This window comes from Mastacembelus armatus, chromosome 1 (genome assembly GCF_900324485.2).
Source record: "Mastacembelus armatus chromosome 1, fMasArm1.2, whole genome shotgun sequence".
Lineage (NCBI taxonomy): Eukaryota > Metazoa > Chordata > Actinopteri > Synbranchiformes > Mastacembelidae > Mastacembelus > Mastacembelus armatus.
In genome coordinates, this window is record NC_046633.1 from 15,882,934 (window position 1) to 15,904,929 (window position 21,996).

General features: G+C 41.0%; 1 protein-coding gene across 1 annotated transcript in view; it reads left to right on the plus strand.

Annotated features, from left to right (window-relative positions):
* Window positions 1–361: 361 nt before the first annotated feature.
* The window catches only part of maml3 (mastermind-like transcriptional coactivator 3), a 96,429-nt gene continuing 74,794 nt past the window's right edge, over window positions 362–21,996 (plus strand). Inside the window, exon 1 of the mRNA XM_026303607.1 lies at window positions 362–736. Coding sequence (XP_026159392.1) covers window positions 362–736 — 375 coding nt within the window. The remainder of the gene's footprint in view (window positions 737–21,996) is intronic.

Sequence of the window (21,996 nt, forward strand, 5' to 3'; positions counted from 1 at the left end):
CGGCGGCTTTGTTGTTGGATTGGGGCTTGCTCGGGTCTCACTCGGGCTGGGTGTTAGTGCTGCTCTCGGCAGCGGTGTGTTTGGAAACAGTGCCGAGGTGGGAAGAAGAAGCGGCCGCTCGCAAACCCTCGGCCATATGACTGTGAGGCTCGCAGCCCTTTAAACCTTCCCTCTTGCTCCTGTCGTCGGTCGTACCTAGCCCGGCTGCTTGGGACCCTTCAGCGGGGAGGACAGAGAGAGAGAGGACGCTAGGTGGTGGAGGTGGAGCAGGAGGTGTCCAGAGGAGGAGGAGGAGGAGGTGGTGGCGGTGAGCTTGACGGGGAGAAAAGTTCTTCCAAAATAGCAGCCAGTCGGCCCAGTGATGGGGGACTTCGCCTCCCCCGCTGCCGGACCCAACGGCAGTATCTGCATCAACAACAGCATGAACCCGGCCGCCGGCAGCGTGGTGCCCGCCGGGGCCGTGGGCATACCTAAGCACAGCACCGTGGTGGAGAGGCTGAGGCAGCGGATAGAGGGCTGCCGGAGACACCACGTAAACTGCGAGAGCAGGTACCAGCAAGCTCACGCCGAGCAGCTGGAGATAGAGCGGAGGGAGACGGTCAGCCTGTACCAGCGGAGTCTGGAGCAGAGGGCTAAGAAGTCCGGCGCCGGCGGCGGCAGCAAGCACCCGCAGAGCAAGCAGCCGGACCCGGACTCTGCCTCCTCCACGGAACAGCGGAATAACACGCTCATAGCGGTAAGGACGAGCTCTCAGTCACGGTCCAGGCCAACCCGAGACACCCCTCACATATACGCACATAAACACAGCACACACTTCGGCAAAAACTCCCCCTTCCCTCTCCATCTCTGTGTCCCTCGAATTTTTGGACCCCCATCAAGTTGCACAACTAAGCTACTACTACAACAACTACTACTACCACCACCACCACCACTACTACTACTACTACTACCTCTGGTTCACCCACTATGAAAACTTGTTGAAAACACGTTCACTGAGTGCTGACAGTTGCTTTGGAAACACACTTTTTCAAACCAACTAGTGCTTTTGTTTACAGAGAGATTCCAGTCCCTTGTTGAAGAAGGCTTGAATGCTGCAGGAGTTAGATTGACAAGCCTGGCAGCTGATATTTGATCTTTTGCAAGAAAAGTGTGGCTTTATGTATCAAAGGAAGGCTGAAAATGATGAAGGTGCTGCTAATTGTCAAGTAATGATCCTCAGCTCAGAAACCTAAGTCATTTCTGGAGGATGGCTGCTTTTTGCATGCAAACAACTTCCCTTTTCTTGTTCTTTGTTTTTTGTTTTTTTTTGTTTTATTTAAATTGTTCTGCAAGACAGACGAGCATTAACTGCAACATTTCTTTCTTGCTCCTGTTAACGGCAGCAGTTTATGCTCCAGCCTGCTCTGTAACCTTTAATCTCAAAATCAACAGCCAGACAACGCAGTGTTGTAAATATCCAATCCCAGTCACCCCTCACTGAAAGTAACCTGCCACCAGACTTCATGTGAAAGTGACTTCACATTGCTGCCACAGTAGTTACTGAATGCGTTTATACTGCAAGTAACTTTTGAAGATTAATTCATAAGATACTATGTGTGACACAAAATAATTCATATGATCGCAGTATTTAAAGAGAGTCTACTTCTACCATAATAACTGGATATCAAATTTGCTGTAATAGAGACAGTAAGAACTCACAGTAGATTTTATAGGAATGCTAAGGTGATTTCCTGTTGGTAGGGGGCAGTGGTAACATATGGAGGATTGTAGAATCTGTTATGGTTTAAGAAACTCAAGAATCCTCCACATAAGAGAATCTTGGTGTTAAGGATTTTTTAAAATGATAAGCAGGACTTTAGATCAGATCTTCAATGAGCAGATTTAGTGATTTTCAAAGAAAATATCCTGATGTTTGTGTCATTGCTTGCATGAGAGAGATGGAGGCAGATGCTGGCAAACTGTGTAGTGTCCCCTGTTTGCACTGTATCTCCTGTGGGCATGCTTCTGTTTCCTTTAGAAAAGACCAAAGGCAACATGTTGGGAATGTCAACAGAGTTATCCCTTTTTGTTGCTGCAATGAGCCCAGTTCCTCCCCTTCAGATGTGCAAAATTAGAAAGTCTTTAATTTCTGAGGTAGAATCAGTCATTATTTCAGATGCCCTGCAAGCCTGACCAGCTACAGGGATTTTAACAGTGCAGGACTCCCAGCAGCCCTTGTGGACATTAAACTGAACTGCCCATTCGATGGCCGGCAACAAATGCTCCAAGAATGGAGGGATTACTGCTTAAAGACACAGTGGCATCACTCTTTTCTGTCCCTTTCTTGCAGTCGCAGACAGTGACACCTTGTATGCAAACAACAGCATTCAGTAGCGAAATCAGGGTGTTGGAATCCTTTTTATTCTACATTGTAAGTTCTTGGCATTGTTTAGGCATGAATTGTAAAAGAGATGAAAGGAAATGAGAGAAAAGTCTGCCATCCCTCTTCCATTTTTCCTCAGAAGAACAGAGCTGCAGCTAGATGGCTGTATGTAGTCACTGCAGAAACAGGCATTCTAGGAAAGCCAACTATGCTGTTGATGTGACTACACACGTCGCATGCATGCATACACAAATACCCAGAGGGCCTTAATCTGTAGGGATTTTGTTACAGACTCTTCTCAGAACTATAGCGTGTGGAGTCGGTGTGTTGTAATACAGTTTCACCCACTCCCAGGGTCATGTCATGAATCCACTGTATATGAGGACTTCACACTATAAGATGACAATGAAACGATGATTGTGTGGCTTTGACGTTTGTGTGGAGTAGAACTGGTTGGTTTGCAGTGTCAGGATGGTAATTGTCAGTTTGAAAAATGCTGCCAAAAAGTACAAAAACAAAACAGATGAACGATAAACAATCAGTGTTTCCAAGTGACAAAATCAGCAGGATAGTGTTTGACAAATCAAGAAATTGATAAGCAGGTTATAGCTGATTCTACTTGGAAACAATAGACTTGTAATTCCATGGTTCAAACTGTGTAAGACTGAGTTTCTTTTATTGTCATGTGTATCCCAGTATACCGTGCTTGGGTCTAATGGTTCTCAGACACACCCACGTCTGGGCAGGGACAGGCCTATAATTATGGAAAGTGTGTGTTTGTGTTTATAAGCTAACTATTAGTGAGAAGGGAGAAGAAGATACTGAGAGCATGCTCGGCCCTTCCCACCATTTCTTTGACAGCAGTCTCATAGTCTGCATAACAGAAGCAGTAGGTACATGAGGTTCCCAGTATGACAACATGCAGCTCTTCTATACGAGTTTATTTTTTGTATGCGTATCTGATGAATTAATACATATCTCGAAACTTCCTCCAGGTCAGAAAATTAGTTTGGAAGCAAACATTACTTTAAACTATTGCTAACACTGACATTCACAGGGTGGACTTGACTTGAAAAGTTGTAACTCGTAACCTTTGATAATGAGACAGTGTTGTGCCAAACAGCCCTTATGTTTTCAGCCACCAGCCAGCTATCATGTTTCACTAACTACTGGACACTTAGGAGTTTATTCCTATGTCAAGAAACATCTCAGCAAGACTGATTAACTATTTCCTACACCTACTATTTTATCAATGAATCACTACTGCTAATACTACCAAATACTGTATGCTATGGTATTGGGTAAGGCAGAAAACGTAATGGTTTAGAAACAAACAGATGGCTCTGTACATTGTAAAAGACAATAAATATAGTCCCTCAAGCTATATTCCAGGTGTGTTGTTAACACCCTGTCCAATGGACACACACACACAAACACACACACACACACACACACACACACACACACACAGACGCATCTTATTTATAAAGGGGACCTCAGGTATGGAGCCCATGTTGGCACTTAATGACTTTGGGAAGCGCTGATGTGATTTTTTTTTTTTTTTTTTTGCCTGTTTATAGACCAAATAATTAATTAATTAAGCAGGAAAAACAGTTTCCTTTTTATTTGATAATCTAAATAATTGTTAGTTAAAGCCAGATGAGGACAGATGAGGAAATTTGTGTCACACAGACCTTCGTGGCTATGGGGACACAGTGTAATTGAAGCTGTATGAAGCTGGATTTATAGCTGTGTGTTATGTGGTTACAGCTTTTCTACAGCGCCCATTGACATAGCTACTGTAGTCTACACTGTATCTGATGTCCACCAGTAAAAAAATGTAACACGGGTTTATGGCAACTATAGTGATGCCACATGGAGACCACTGTGACCAGTCAGCGAAGGACTACTTGTGTTTTTTCCAACAAGTTTCTGATACTGCATGGTGGAGGTTGTTTATAATGTAGACGAGATGGAGCGTGTTAAGAAAAGGCTCAGCAATCTTTTCAGCAGCATGCAGTGCGTCCTTCTGGTGTTGCAGCGGTTGTGTCGATGAGAAAAGTCTTACACCATAGTTATCTACAGCAGCACTGTCCATACAACTCTTATATGCAGTATGAATCCCGTTTAAACAGTTCAGCATTTTTGGGCTGGCACTGTTGTTCTCATCCCATTGGCTTAATAGAAACTTTTCATTTTGGACCTTGTCTGTGTGTGCTTGAGTGTGACTGGTTGTGCTTTGCTCTCTGTCTCATAAGTTATTTGTATTTCTTCTTTTTTTTTAAATCTCTTTCACAAAAGAAAAACTGATCTGAATGTTGAATGTGTTGTCTGTAGCTGTGTACTGACAGTTTTGTGGGTCATTTGTTAGGATTAAGGTTCAGATAGCTTTGCTCCTCCTTTTACTTTTAATAGCAGTTTTCCTTTTGCTCGGAGAGAGTTTGAATCTTAACCACCTTGGTTATCTCTGACAAGTAAGCCGAACCACCTGATCACTAGAGCACCAATCAAAAAGAAACAGAACAATCTAATTTTATTTTTTATTCCTTTAGATATCATTAGTCTATGATGTTGTTGCATTAATTTTCTCAGAATGACATTCTGCGAACTTCTTTATCAGACTGTGTTGGTGGCGAGAGAGTTGGGGATGGCAGTGAATGTGTAGGACCATAAAGCACAGCACATCCTTTGGCTAAGTTACATTTATGTTTGCTGGAGAAATAGTATATATTCTTCATGTCTCAGTTTAAGTGATCGATAAATGTCAGCACAACTTGATGAGTTTAAAAATGAAAATTACTTGTTGATCCACCTTGAGTGATAGCAAAATCAGATGTTTTCTATTGCTGAAAGAGTTTGGCCAGTTATTTAAGGGCACACACAGCAAAATGTGTGCACACCAGTGACTGACATGTTTTTAGAGTGTTTTGTAAGCAGGCGGATTTCATTGGTGAGATGCTCATCGATGTAAATGCCCTGCTGTCAAGAATCAAACCCATGACCTTTCAGCTATACATGCATGTGTCTCTGAACCAATGGACCATGATGTCACTTAAAAAGCTGAATTGTGGCCTGTACTTTTCTGACAAAACAGCCAGCCAGAAGAGACTACGTAATCGCTAGGAGGTTTACAGCTGTGAGGCTGAGGTGCACGGCGAGGGGCTCGTGAGTTCGACTGAAACACAGTAGCTCAAGACATTCTGTCTTCAGCTCTGTTCGCTCCTTGGCATCCACCTCACCAAGGAATGTCTCTTTCTCTCTCTCTCTCTCTGTCTCTCTCTCTCTCTTTCTCTTTCTCTCTCTTTCTCTTTCTCTCTCTTTCTCTCTCTCTCTCTCTCTCTCGCGTGCCGCACAGATGCATGCGTGCACACACACACACAGAGCTGTCCTGCTCAGTTCTTGGCAGCAGAGGCCTGAGTGTGGGCGGCTGAGTTTTCATGAATCCGAGGCCTTCCCTCTTCCCTCCCTCTTCCCTCCCTTCCTCTCCGTCCCTTTCCTCCCTCCCTCCGTTCAGCACTTCTCTGGTTTCAGCGTTAGTACAGCGCTAATGTTGTGTAGATGGGGCCTGGTGGCTATAGCATTGTTAATGTCAGCTGTGACTGCTGCCCAAGAGCTATATTTAAACCACTCAGCTGGCATGGAGCTGACACTCACCAGTATGTACACGCACACACGCAGAGTGTGACGTCGGTAAACAGCCGTGACATCACAGGCATGCTGTTTTTCACTCATTACATGCCAGTTTTACCGATTCTCTCTGTTTTGTATTGACTCTCTCTTTACTTTATGTTTTCTGCTCACATGTGCACTTTATTCACATTTTTTTCTTGTCCTCACCCTTGCCCCTCACTCACACACACAGACACACACAAACTCTGGATGTTTTTGATTTGGGGCGGCTGTGACCACATTCCCTTCCACCCACGCTTGTTCACATGTTCTGCAGGAACACACACACGCACGCACATTCAGCACTGACCCTTGAATAATGAGGGAGCATTTTTCTCTCTGTTTAGGCAGTTGGAGCAACAATAACCAGTTCAGGAAGTTTAAGTTACTTAAAATGTAAGTAAAGACATTTTAACTGAAGCTCAGTGCTCACCACACTACCAAATACCAGTTAGAGACACTTCTTGTTTCATACACATGCATACTTATGGGCTTACTCTACCTGTTCCGAAGTTTGCACTTACATAATCAGAGTTGGTTCAAGTTTCAGTCCTCAAATATTTGCTCAGTTCATTTTGTGTTCTTTTTCCATTTTTTTTAAATCTCCTAACAACCATGAATTGTATTTCTTTGTTAAAGTTGTTAAAGTGTCAGTATGTTTTATTTAAACTTGCTTCATGATCTTACATTTACTCAAATTCTCACAGTGCAGCTGCACAGTTAAGCCAGTCTTCTGTTGTGTATACATGCAGCTCCACCTGCTTTACTGTAGTTTGTAGTTTAGTCTTTTTTTCCTTGTCAGAGTTTTCAGGGCAATTTTAAACATGTTTTATAGTGATATGAGACATGGTGATCGCACGAGAGTGTGAGGTGAAAAAGGGCATTCAAAACTTGCTCTTCAGCTAATCCACCTCCTTGATGTTAGTTGTTGAGGTAGTGAGGAATTTTCCAGACATGTACAACAGTCTCTTCACATTAATGTACATTAACATGTTCCCCACAGCCAGTATGCAAAGGAGCAGTCATTCTCATTGACAATCCAGTAATTCCAATCAAAAATGAAAACAAAATGTTACATATTCTCAAATTTCATCTTTTCAGATTGCAGGACTTCCTGCTTGTCATCAAATCTTGTAGTCAATGGGATAATGCTGTGTTTTGGACTACTGGCTGAATAAAACAAGATTTGGAGAGTTCTCTTTGGCCTCTGTAAAGCCACATTTTTTTTTCATTTTATACAGGAAACGGTCTACTGAGAACTGAAAAAAGCACATTAATCATTATATATACACTGAGGGAAGAAATAATAGTCTAACCATCTGAGGCTTATAGCAATATCTGAAAGTTTAAAAAAGTTTGGCAAGATATTTTGGCCTCATTTTTAACTTTTTAACATTTTTGTTAAAAGCCTCTTAAATATGGTTATTAAAGAATCCTAGACGAGTTTACACTGTAAAATCACAGTTTGGTAACAATTTTTGGCAGTTCTGGTTTGTAATTTTGTATGATTAGTAATCAGGTGTACACATCACTAGTGATATATCTGCCATAAGCCAATATTGGCTGGGGTGTGTTGGCCTGGCCAGTGTATCAGTCTAGCTCTAGAGATAGTTTGAAATGTAGCCCAGTAATTACGACACAGAGTGTGTGTTGGTGCTCTTGTTATGTTTGGATTTTGCTAGTCTGCTAGCACACTCCTCTGCATGCTGTAGCTAGTGGAGTCTTAAAAGAGCATCCAAATGGCAGCTTTCTTGTTTCATTATTGAGAGCAGAGGGACACACACACACACACACGCACACACACACGCACACACACACGCAAACACACACACACACACACACACACACACACACACACACACACACACGCACGCACAGAGAGTAAAATATGGTTGAGGTTGTCATCAGAAATGCTTAGGTCCACTGTGAGTTTGTCTGGTAGCTGAAATACATATTTTTGCAGCAGTCCTGAGAACAGAGAAAATGCACACAGATTTCATTGTTTGTGTGATAGTGACAGTCATGGCTGAAGATTGTGAACAATTTTCTCTGATATTTGACATGTTCATTTAACATGTACATACCACACACGCAAGCAGCATCACAGAGCTAAATTAAAAACGGCCTCAGAAAAGTACTTTTAATTTGGGTTGCAGCTTTTTCTTTACAACTATCAGCACCCTGTCAGGCCTGTGATCACAATTTGGGTATCTATATTACAGTGAAGTAGGGTTTCTAAAATAATGACCTTCGTAAGCGAGTCCTGAAATTTTCACTCACCCTCAAAAAACCTTGATTCCCACTCGACCCTATGTCATTGTTAGGATAAATCTCAGATCAAAAGAGAATAGTACATAGTCTACAATATGACTTAATGGATGGATGCATACACTTGTATACACATTCTTACTGTATATCATAAAGAAGAGGATGCAGAAAGATGAGTTGTTACTAGAGGAACAGGTTGTCTACACACTTTATAATGTCTAGCACATGTCCAGGTGTGATAGGCTTACCTGTGGTGCAAGTCCACTGTATTTGTGTTTGTTTGTAACCTGGCTCATGTGAAGAGCTGGTATGAAACATCAGAAGTTGGGCAAATGTTGCACCGTCACGGCTATTTTTCTGCTAAGAGTCCTCCATGCCAATAAGCAGCCTGCTTGAGAACCTAATTTCTATTTTAAAATAAATTGTTAGATTAAGAAAGGAATTGGAATTGGGTAATTTAATACCAAATGTGTCCATGCTTGTAAATGTCTTACAATATTAGTTGCCCTTCAAAAAGACCTCTCTCCAAACAAAACCTAGATAAGAAATGTACTGAGATGGCAATGGAAGCAAGGTTTTGGTTTGATCATATTGACTAACACTGTAGTGAAACTGTGTTCTGTGTAAACATGATCAAAACCAAGAGATGGTTAATGTAAGTCTATTGTTATAAGAACTTATTCTAGTATTTTTAACCAAGTCTTTGTCAAAGTGGCTTTTTCATGTTTTATTTATCCTCATTATTCTCCTAATCCATATTCTAATGTGACTTGTTTATCATGTACTGCCGCAAGACAACTCCATCATACAGAATGCGATACAAATACATCCGACCTTTGCTATCACATTCTATACTGTTAAATCAGTGGTGGATGTATTTAGACTCTTTCCTTCAGTAAAGTACCAAAACAACAATGTGAAATCCAAGTCCCGATGGTGGCAGCCAACAACCATGTGACCTTTGTGTTTAACTGGTTTGTCTATTTAAACTCAAGTCGATGAGGATCAGTTCAAAACCCTCACCCTGAAAAATCATATTCTCCTGAAGTCAAATGTTGCCCTCCTCAATCCTTTCGTTTTGGCTTTATTTCTACTGCAAGCCACCACACAGGGCTTTTGCATTGCCCTAGCTGGGATCTTTTTTTTCTGCTTTATCCTCTCCCTCTCCTTATCCCTCTGTTCTTATCTCCATTTGACCTTTTCATTTTTCCACGTTGTAATCTGTCCATCCTTCTTTTCCCTTCCCTTTCGTTTGATCAGTCGGACTCACTTGTGCTTTTTCTTTTCTCTCATCCCTCTCTCCATCTCTTTGCTCCAATGATCCCAGTTTAGTCTAACTAGCAGGCTTAATGCTCTAAAACTGTCTCTGTACAGGTCAATGACAGGGAGACATCAAGTGCTAAGAGGGAACTAGCTACTACACATACACATATTACTGTACACACAGATCTACAAACATAGAGAGTATACACAAATATCTGTTTAATTATAGTTAATAGATCTGTTTAAATTTAACCCGATGATGCTTCATACAATTAGTGTGTACAAATCTGCAAGTTCTCATGTTTTTTTCTTATATTGTATGATAATGTTGATACCTACCTCTGCTTTTCTTTGTTAAATGACATTTGTTGTTCGTTGTAGGGCTGGCCAGACCCCCCGCACCTTCCTATTGAGCCAGCGTCATGAATTTTTTATGAATGTTTGTGTGTACAAGTGTGTGTGTGGGGTCCTCAGCTGCATCAATAGCCATTAGTGCAGCAGCCGGGGTAATTGTGCAACAGTGGCTGCAGTGCAGGAGGTAAAAAAAAAAAAAAACAAACCACATTATCTGATAATACTGCAGAGGGCAACAGGGAGGAAAAAGATGGAGCGAGGACACAGTGGGGCAGAGCAGGACAGTGCAAGGGAGGATATTAACATTGCGGTCAGACAGTTAGCGACACAGTTGCTATGCTACTGTCTGATAGCTGATTTATACCAGGTGATTGCAGGCAGGAAGTCTTGTGATAGTGCAGCAGTGGGACCTTCAACAGTCATCAGTAGTTATCTGAGGACTGTTAATGTTCCCCAAAGGTAGAGGAGAAGCCAACACATCTGTCTGTTGTCACTGTCAGTGGGTTAATTTTGCCTCACACTAGGACTGAATGAATTTATACAAATGGTGCTATGAAACCCTGCTCCTTTCTTTTGCTTTGAGATTGTTGGACTTCAGTGTTTGATGCTGGTCTTGGAAATTTCCAGTAGTTTCCAGTGAAGTCCAATCGGAGCACTAAAGGACACAAGGGCCACACAGAACTAGTGCAGCTTGCCTTTGTCCCTCATCAGCCCCATTAATAGCTAGTGGTAAACAAACCGGATGTCGGTTCCGATGGTGATGTTTAATGTGTTTTCAATGTGTGATCATTCGCTCTTGTTGGCAATCTGTCCAACTAGAGCAGTATCTCTTAGTTACCAAAAATGTCTTGTGGTTTGAATGGTACAGCATTCCTTAGCAAACTCCTTGCACTGATAAAGACCAGAGATGCAGTTAAAAGCTGTAGAACCAAAGACCTTAAGATAATATTTATTTGATCATGCCGTATGAATGGTGTTCTTGTTCCCAAGTTATGACTGTCATATATCATATTTGCTTTTAGCCCTATTGTGGTGACATTACAAGGAAAACTTTTAACGGTATACATAAGGAAGATGTGGCTATCACAAATCAAGGCGCTGTGATTGTGTGGATTGTGCTTCCCGAAAGTCATTTTACTGATGAACTTCATGCTTCCCTTAGTGCCTATTCAGCCCTGGAGGAAACTGACTACCAACTCAAGTGTTACAGCAGGTATGCTTAAATTTTCAGGAATAAAAATCCAGAGGCTGAAATGTTCAGTGCTGTGAGGCTAAATGTAAACCAAGAGAACTTCAGTTACTGCTATTATGACCAAAATAAGCCCAAGAACAGGTGTGCAACAAAAAAAAAGGATGTTATACAGATGTACACATCCTTGTGGTTATTTTTTGCATTTTGCTTTGTGGACACCGTCTCACTTTTATATTCAACTGTTTTGTGTGTGATGAGTTGAGCTGTGTTCAGTTGAACTGAGCACTCCGTCAGCAGCCTGTCTGTAGATCACTTCCTGAATGGTTCCCAAAATAGCAGCAACAACGATCACAACCAAGGAAACACGCCAGCTGCTCTTTTCAAAACCACACTCACTTTCTGCTTTCTCCCTATGGCTGGGTATTAGCTGGATTTTTTTTTAACACTTATTGTCAGCATTATACACTGTCAGTCAAACACTACTGAACACTATTTATTTCCAGCATGTTCAGGTAAATCACTAAGTATTCTCCTAACATTGGAAAATGTAAGTGACAAAAAAGTATACAAACAAGAGGAAGTGGCCTATATATGTTGAGCACTGACCAGACAGTGTAAGCAATAAAAGTGGTATTCTTACACCAAAATAATAATGAAAAAAACCCCAGCTCTGGTTAAGACCCATCCTCTGTTAAACATGACTCTTTCATGTTGCACACAAACCAGCTGTAGTCCATAAAGCTGCTTGGAAAATAAGGCAACCTTTTGTTTGCTGTCACTGGCTCATTATCTTTAGACAGGCAATGGAAAAACTGCAATGTCTCAAATTAATAAGTATTGGAAAATGGTCTGCAGTGTTTCAAAACACTGAGAGTGTGCAGGAAATTTTAATCATGCTGGAATGAAACTGAGCAAAAACTCACCTTACCATATCCTCCACTGACTAATTTGTGTAGTTAATGGAACAGATTGACATTTTGGCAAATACACTGCCCTTCTGAGAGATAGACGAGAAGATTAATACTCATGTGTCCATGATAAATATGAAGCTCTATCCAGCACCTTGTTAGCTTAGCTTATTAAGAAAGAAAGAAAGAGAATATTGATGAATAATATTCAAAAGAAAGCTTGCAGTTTAGCCTGTGCAGCTGTAGTTGTGGCTCCCTCAGTCCCTTTTGTCAGTGCTGTTTTAATCTGCTTTAATAAAGTTTGCTCAGACCTTTAAATGCCTTTAAACTGCTTTGTCATGATTGCAATGTGGAGAATGTAAACAGGAGGCATCTGCTGTTGTGTTGCTGCATTCCTGCTAGAAATAGTGACCATGCTGGACTGTAATGGATGTTAGTGTGATGTTTGCTGAATATGACACTTAATAACTAGTGGTAGTATCATTTACATTGGTTCAGACACATTAAAAATTGGCATTTATGTCAGACAGAATACTTTTGTCTTTGTTATTCTGCGTCTGTTCTCTCTTACTCTGCTTCTTATGCTTTCTTCCAGACACCTTAGCAGCTCTTTCTTTCTTGTTCTTTACGTCTCAGGTTCACTTGCCCCCCCAACCCCCAGAACAGTCTTTGAGGCATATGCCTTTATATATCCCACTATCATCTCAACCCCTGCTCTCTACACCCCTTTTCTCCTTGTCTGTCTTTCACTGCCTCCCAGTCTCCTCTGGCAGAGACTTTGGACTCTACTGAAGAGACACGATGTTTACCCTCCTCTCTGCTGTCACAAACTGTTCACTTCAGTGTAGCACGCAATGCACTGAAAGTCACAGGATGAGTGTGGAGTAGTAAAAATAGCCAAGGAAAAAACTACATTTCCCTGAAGATTTTAAGCAGATTTGGGTCAGACAGGGTATGATTTTTGTCAAGCGAGCTTTGTGGAGTTAGTGGCTTAAAGCTCAGCTGAAACTCTTTAGTGATAATGCCCTGAAAATCTTTCTTCTCTGAAAAGTTGTAACAGTTTTAAAATGCAGCGCTGCCACTGAACGCAGGAAAGAGCAGTGATTATGCTCTTTTCAAGCTCTGTAATTGTCACTTTTCCCTGTTCATGTAAATGGCAAGTCTGGGAATCTTGTTTTATTTTTGGCTTGTTGACAGTTAAGGAGCCATTGAGTTTTTTAATGGATACTTAATGACTGCCGCACAAACAGAACAAAGCCCCACGAGGATCCTCACTGTCAGCCAATGGAGATCCCTGGAGAGACGGAAAAGTCCTAATCTTTGTTATGCACATAGACCAAGTATTTTGGAACATTAACAGCATATTTTCCACACCATTGCTTTTCCAGTTCATTCCACCTGTGTGCTAAGCAAATGGGAATCAAAAACAAAACAACAATATGGTGTTTGCATATACAGCGCTTTCATTAGTAGTATACACACAGTATATACATACCCACAGTATGTATACAGATCGTAGCAGATAAAGATTTGTGTTTTTGTACTAAGTATCTAATGATGATGCCCTCTTACTATAATATGCCAGCATCTAACATTTAAATTTGTTCGTCCTGATGTGGGTCTTACTGGAAATATTTAATGATATTACTAATTGTTGTGGTCATCTTAGTTGTTTTCACCATCTCTCACCCTGTTTACATCACATCAGGGCTCTGAACTAAATCCAGGAGTACCAGAGGAAGAGAACATTAGCATATATAGGCTAAAAAAAAAAAAAGATAAAATAATTTAGTTTTAGCTCAACAACCTTTATTTTGCAAAATGTGGTTTGGACAAACGGGCCAGTTTAGTACCAGCGGTCTCGGCCTGTTGACAACACAGCCATCTGTTTATTTTCTTAGAAGCTTTACAGGCTGGTGTTCGTGCTTTGTATCTCTAGTTTCAGCCTTGAAAGCCTTCAAAATATCTGCATGAATCTCTGCTGCTGGTTATTAATAGAGTTCAATGGCCTGTCAAAACTACAGTGGCCTCAAAAATATTCAAAAATTTTCCCTTTGTAGCCAACAATATTTGTGTGATGGAGTACCTTGGGTGAATTGGTAGAGATGTTTGTGGTGCAGTTGTGATTTAACCCACCAATGGGTCAAAATTTGACTTATCCAGCAAATTACCTCATCTACCAGATGTATCAGCACAAAACTTTGTCCAGAGCTTCGGTTTATGACCTCCAAACCTAATGACATGCCATGTGTTGATTAGCAAATGTTAGCATGCTAACATGCTATGCTAACGTAGTCATATGGAATTACATATACCATGACAGAGCGACCTTTAGCCTTGTCCCCGACCCCGAAGACTTATCAGATTTCTTTGTGAGTGGAAGTTGAAAGTGACCTCTGGTTCTTCCTCATCCTGTTCCTTCTGACTCTAACCAGCATCGAGATCATCTTTCAGCCTGGACAGTGGCTGAATAATACATCACTGTGGAGGTGTTACTGCAGATGATTTATGGTTCTGCGTGGGCTTTATCTGTTGTTCCTCATGCATGAGAATCATATGTTGTAGTGTTTAAAGTCATCGTATTTTTACTTTTTAATTATTTCTTTTATTTTTTACAGAAAGACAAAAAAATAACAACCCTCCATATTTAATTTAACCTGGCCACTTCCCACCCCTCAACAGTATCAAATCCCGTTCCTCGCCTTTGAGTTCTCATGTCTCTTAGAGCATACAGTATAAATACAACAGATCAGCACTATCAGACAGAGAAAAAAACTGTTAAACTCACTTTAACAAAAAAAGGTTAATAAAATTTTATAGTGACATTAAGTATGCATCCACTGCAGCCCATGTCTCATCATACCCTGCCTCAATTTTTGTAATCTAGAAGCTTTCTTTTCTAACTTAATAGTATGTATGCCTTCTGTAATCCTTTCTTTATTAGCTTTATTTATTTGTAATTAACTTCTTTATGACCATACACAGAGAGATATTTTACATTTTTGTTTTTTGATGATATGCCACTGAATTTATGCGTTAAGTGTGCCAGTACGCATGTTTGTGGTGTAAGTGGAATGTCTATGTCGGTGTGTGTCTTTGCTGCCGTAGTTGAGCCAAACCACAGATAGTTGATTTTATTACATAACTGATTATTCAGGGTTCCTCCTGCTGGACCACATTTTCTATATTCGTCATTACCCCCTTTACCCATTTTATGTAACTGTGACAGGTGTAGTATAGTCCAATTAATGTAATAATAATAATCCAACAGGAAGTCTTTTATGTCCACGGCCCTAAGTCATATAATTCCACAATATAAACAATAACACACACACACACGCATGCACACACATACACACACACACACACACACACCACATACACACGCATGCACACACACACACAAACCCAAAAATAAATATTTACTTTATTACTTTTCTACATACAACTTAATTACTTTATTACTTTACTTTAATTACTATTAATTATTATAATTTCAATAATATTAAATTTAATAACTAAATTAGAATAACTGCTGTAACAATTGAATTTCCCCTTGGGGATTAATAAAGTACTTCTTCTTCTTCTTCTAGTATTTGGAATCTTTAGTTTTTGTTCAACAAAAGTGTTGTCTTGAATTTTGTCATCATCATTTTAGACACTATCCTTTTCTGCTATATTATGGTCCCTTAATCGGTTTCATTGCACAAGCCTCAAATGGGTCACTGGTGCCTTCACTTAATGTTGAATAACACATCTTAATATTTCTCTTAAACACATATTTCCAAATTCATGTGTTACTGTTCAGTTTATTATGCAACACAGTAATGAAGTTTATAATATTATGTTCTATGATCAATTCATGAAAAGTTTTAAAACATTGTTTGGAAAATCCATTCATGATACAGAGTAAAAGTGATGGCAGTGGGAGCTGCAATGGAAGTGACTTTGCTAGACCGGAAGGGAGAGGATGATGCTGGAAGAAAGTCTGCAAATGTAGATGCATTTCTGAATTCGTACACTTTTAGTACACTACACTGTATATACCCACAGATACACCAAAGATCCTGTGGTGTAAGTACTGTGTTGTGACACTTTGACACATATAAATCAGCCTTATCTCTTAAGCCAGCACGGGGCCAGTAACAACGTGCGCATTTCAAAATGCGTCTCAGCGGGTTTTGACTGCTTAGAAACTGAGTGGTCAAGACAGCCACAGTCTCTGGTCTTGAGCCTTTTCATTCTACAGCATAATCTCCACTGATTATCAGGCTTGAACACCCTGAGCATCAAAATGATCCAGCTGAGGTTTGTCCTGTAGAAGAATAGTATAGACTAGACTATGATCTAATCCTGCAGCCCCCAGTGTGTGTTGTAGTGTTAAAGATAGAGGGGCAAGGGCAGCATGTTGATCAAGTGATAATTTTTCTTTCTGTGACTCTTACTAGTACAAAGTCACAGAAAAGCCACAATGCAAAGGAAATATAGTCTGTATGAAATGTGACTCCACTGTTTGTGAGACTTTCTTTCCTGAAGAGGGCAGGTAAAGGAAATAGAGTTGGAATCTTACCAAAAAAATGGCACGGATCCCGGGTTGGTACAGCTGCACGTAGACGAGCTTCCCATTAGCCACCCCCCACCCCTTGTCTGTCTGTCTGTCTGTCTGTCTGTCTGTCTGTCTGTCTCTGTCTGTCTGTCTGTCTGTCTGTCTCTGTCTCCCCCTCCTCCTCCTTAGTGCCTGTTTTTGTGGATTGTTCTCCCGCCGTTGTCATAGCGACTGTGATGCAGACAGCCTGAACAGGCTGCCTGTCTGCTTGGATATGTCAAGTGTGTGTCTGTGTGTGTCTGTGTGTGTCTGTGTGTGTCTGTGTGTGTCTGTGTGTGTCTGTGTGTGTCTGTGCGTGTGTGTGTGTGTGTGTGTGTGTGTGTGTGTGTGTGTGTGTGTGTGTGTCTGATAAAATGCCAGAGTGCTCTCAGCTTAGAAAGGAAGTGTTTGGAGAGTTATGTAATGTCCTCTTTTTTTTTTTAAGGGGGAAAAAGTCAAAAAGAAAAAAAAAGTCCTATCTGTCCATCTGCATCTCTGTGTCTGCATATTTGGGACTGTAGTGTTTATGAACATCATGTAGTATGAGGCATGAGTACTTGATTGTGTCTGGGTACCCGAATGCAGATATTTTACCTTTTTACCTTTGCTGTCTCTTTTTGTAAGTGGGATGCAGGTTGTCTCTCTCACACATGCACACACACTATCAGGTTGTGGGGGGCTGATGTGACGTGGTTTCCTGTGTGTAAAGTTTCCACTGAAGCTGTGGGCTCTCTGCCAGGAGCCAGCCTATATAGATGGAGGGGGAAGATGAGGGAGGGGAAGGAGGTGGAAAAGAGGAGGAGAACACAGAGATGGGATAGGAGGGGAAAGCAAGAGGAGAGGGAAAGGGTGGGATGAACTTGATGGGGGAGTGGGGGAATTGGGCTCAATGCCAAGTGGGAGGTGTGTGAATCCTTGTGACGCTGCCATTCTCCCACAGAGCCCTCTTATTGGACAACATAAGGGCTCTATAAATAGGCCCCTAATGTGCGAAAGAGAGAGCTAAAAATAGAGTGATGCAAAAAAAGGGGGGGGGGGGATCAAGAGAGGTAGTGATGAGCAGTGTGATGATATAGAGTTGCAATCAGAGCAGGAAAGTTTGGAAAAATCTGTAAAATAAAAAAATCATATTCAGGAACTCAAGACTGTAAACGTGATTAGTAAAAAAGCTGCTCACTCCTGTCACTCTAAGCAGCAGTACCAAATCTGAGGTTTTGCAAATTTTACCCCATTACCTAGAAGTGACTATAGTCCTACCTGACCTTTTATGAAAGCATCCCATTTTCAAATTAATAGGGATACCTTTGTGCGCTTTTACTTTGAGTGTAATGATTCAATCCAGCATATATTTAATTTGATTCAGATTTTTCAGCCAACAGAGGGAGATGAAATTCCCAGTTCATCCAGAGTTTCATACAATGTGAATGTGAAAAGTTCTACAACTTTGAACAAGAAACTGATCAGTTATAATGAAGTTTAGTATATTATTTTTAGGGAAATCTTTTAGGAGACGTTCTTGATTTCTATTAAAGGACAACAACTGATTATACACATCAGAGACCGACCATAGAGCTGGCAAGTACTGGTGCATATGGGCGAATTATGGTTGCAGAGGGAGCTGTGCAGACTTTCAAGAGCTGGCTGTAGTGATGTCACTTGAGTAAGCACTGTTTAGGGCCACCTGCTTCAAATGTTATCATGCCATTCAGAGGGTACTGACAATTTAGCTGCTGTTGTAATTATGGCAGAAGTTAAAGCCAGGTGACATAGGTGATGTCTATATTGTGGCAAAGTCAGTGTAGGGAGGAGGTCAGGGTGGAAGGGCAGGAAGGCAAAACACGATACTATTTGTTGCCTGCTTCACATTGTCAGTGTTGTTATTTTGCCAACTAGTTATGTCTGGTTTGGGTTGAAATGCCTGAAATTGTGTTTCAACCCAAACTACATCTTTCCCTAAGCCTAACCAAGCTGTTTTGTGTCTAAACCTGGTTTGCACTGTGTTTATTGAAACTGAGGTAACAGCCTTCCCAGGTGGGGTAGGGCCCTAATAATCCACACAAGGGAATAAATGTTTGTTGTGACTGTTTCAAGTGCATTTCATGTCTTAAAAAGTCATGTGCTTCTTCCCTAAATGCTGAGAAGTTACAGCCACTGGAAGGTGGAGAATAGTTGTTGTCATTAAAAGTAAAAAGCATTAAATGCATTGAAAAAACACTGGTGTAAAAGAGAAAACTGTGCAGGAAGTCAGTGTGAAGTTCCCTCCTGATCTTCAAATCTGAAGAAACTTTGTCGTGTCGTCTAAACCCCCCCCCCCCCCGACTCATTCATAGCACTCTCAAATCTCTAATTATGTTCGCTTGCTGAGTGAGTTGGGAGGGTGGGGGTGCATATGTGTGTGTACTCGGCAGTTGCCCGCATGTTTAAGCCTGTAATTAGTGCTCTTTAAGATGACAAAATTCTGACAAAATGTTAAAAGGAGCAGGCCCAGGCGGGTGCATGAACGTGCACGTGGGGCCAGAAGAGGGAAGCGAACAAAGGAGGGGGGCCCTGCACCACAATCCTTTTTAAAAATAATCTTCTTCTTTGCTCTCAGAACGTTAGGATAAAGGTCACAGCAATGTTGCAGTAAAAAAATGAGGTAATAATTTGTCATGAATTAGTACATGTCTTTGTGTTGGTCAGGACTTAAAAGGGAATGGCTGGTTAGTTCCAGCAAGAGTGGAGGACTTGCTGTGAATTTGAGTATAATGAGTCTATATTTAAAGTTGTGTGTGTGTCTGTGTGTTTTAGAAAGTGACTCATCATTTGTATTTGTGCACATACAGTACTCCAACACCCAACCCAGTGAAGCCTGGAGTAACACTCATTATTCTCTCTGCCGCTCACTGGGCCTGCCTTTTCTTTTTATTTCTTTTCTAGCATTTCTAGGTTTCTGCTCTTTTTATGTCCACCTCGGTTCTTGTCTTGTTTCTGTGTTGTTTCTTAATCTTTAGTCCTTGTTTTTCCCAAGCTTTTGGACTTGTGTGTTCCTACATTTAATTTCTTGCATACATGTTTGTCCTTGTTTATTTTCTGGCCCCATTGTGATGGAAATGAAAAACCAAATACAGTGATGAATGCGTGGGAGTGTTTTTCTGTGTGACAGTGCTAACTAGGCTCACAGGAATGACTGTCCACTGATAAGAGAACTTTCTAGCAGACATTTTACTTTGTCTTTTGACTTTTTCGCTCTGTTATTCTATTGACCCCTTTTGAACATAACACTCTCTAAGTCAGAAGAGTTGTACATTAATTGTATACTTGCTAAGTTTCTACATCAGATTAACATGTAGTGAATGGAACTGTACCAAAGTTTGCTCAGGAGCACAACTGACTCACCAACTTTAGTGCCCAGTCTTGACTGATCCGCTATAGATGGTCATTGTGTTAATATTCTAAGCAAAAACAAGTTGGATCATCTGCCAACCTCAGCTGTTAGAAGAGGAAGCAGAGGGGGACAACATAAGTGTTGTGATTAAATAATTTGCCTGTTTGCTGGTGTTGCTCCAAAACAGGCAAAGAAGCAAAAAGGCAGTGTGGAAGCAGAAAATAAAACTGAAAACTGAAAAGAATTGGTGTTTTTAAGCAACAGCTTTATCAGTCTCGTATCATATAGGATATAGGATTTCAGCTTTGTTTATTAAATAATGTCAGTTTAAATTTTATGGTGTACAGTCTGTTTTCAGTGACTTTTTAGGCCTTAGCTCAACATGTTTGATATGATTCATGATATTTAAATACATGCTTTTGCAGTTATTGGTTTTGCAAGAAATAAGTACTTTTAACGCCACCACCTAAATCTGTCCAGCATATTTGAAACCAAGTAGTGGGTAAAGACATGGCTGTGCCACAATAGTCAGTCCTGCTTTTTATGTAGTCATTTCGCTGGGAGAGATGATCCAGAAACCTTTATGTCCTGGTCAATTTTCCTCTCCATCCTTCTGTTCTCCTCTCTCCTTTTCCTCTCACTCTCTGTCGCTCTCTTTCTCTCTCCGACTGTCAGTCCACATTTATGGCTGGCTTGTGATGTGTACCCAAGACCGATGGGGCACAGCAAGATGGCCGCCGTTACCCTGGCAACAGAATGGAGAGTGGGAGGAGAGTGAGTGAGTTTATTTTTTCAGTTTGGTTGGACGTTCAGGTTAGCAGGAAGATCCAGAGAATATGTGAAGAGGGCAGCAGGTTCACACAGAGAGTGCTTCAGTCTTGACATCAACGCTAAAAGCTCACTAGTGTTTTGTGGTATGTCTTATTTTGTACAGTGGATATTTCACATCTTAGTATTTGGAGTGACAACAGAGAATTTAACTCTGCAGTGACATTATACATCTTTCAGACTGTAGGGGTGTGGTTGTGTGTGTGTGTGTGTGTGTGTGAGTGAGTGAGAGAGAGAAAGACCGAGCATGGGTTGTGGGCTTTTGCCATGTGTCTTGATGCAGTGTTGGGTTAGAGGGGTTACATAATGCGCTCTGAGCTTCAAGCAGCATACGCTAAGAGGATTACCACAAGTCTAGCAAAGACACTGTCCACACTTAAATACACACACACATACACATACTCACAAAGGACTGATTTTGTACAAAACCTGAGTCATTTGTTTGGGTGCACACAAAACTAACAATACTGATACAAATAGAGACCAACACACATGTGGACTACCTCTGAACGGCGTTATGTAACAGAAGGCTTCTTGCTCATGTGTTCTTCACATGGCTACAAACTTTGGTTCCGTCCAGCAGCCACAGCGAAGGATGGTTTTCAGAAGACATGAGAATCTAGAACCCACAATTCTTCTGAGATAGTTGATAGTGATAATGAATGAGAGCCAGTAAAATCATTGCCCAAAGCAGAGGTACAACCATGTAAGAGACCACTTTATTGGTCGACTAGAAAGTGGCCAATATGACCTGTAAAGGTTTCTTCATTATAAACACACATTACATTCACTATTCTTTCTTAAAAGGCAGTGTGGAGCCTTAAAGCCTGAGAACACGCTTGGCACATTTCTTGAATGGCTTTGAATGGTCATTGTTGGCATCAACTTGCAGTCTTCATCTTCTCTAATATTGTTGTATTATGTTACCACTTTGCCCGCTGACAGTCAGGAGAAGCATATATCATCCTACACCACCTCGTCATACTGGAGTGCATATTAACAGTTTTTGGACCTGCACATCAGAAAATTACTCTGCAACATCACATGTTCAAAAACATACTGAATGTTTCTTTAGGTTTCTGCATCTGTGTTGTGCACAGAGACAGAAAACGGAAGAAACATATTCCCCATTAATATGATCAGGTATTTTGATTCTGTCGAGGTCTTTGGTGCACAGGTTGATGTCTGTGAGGATGTGCA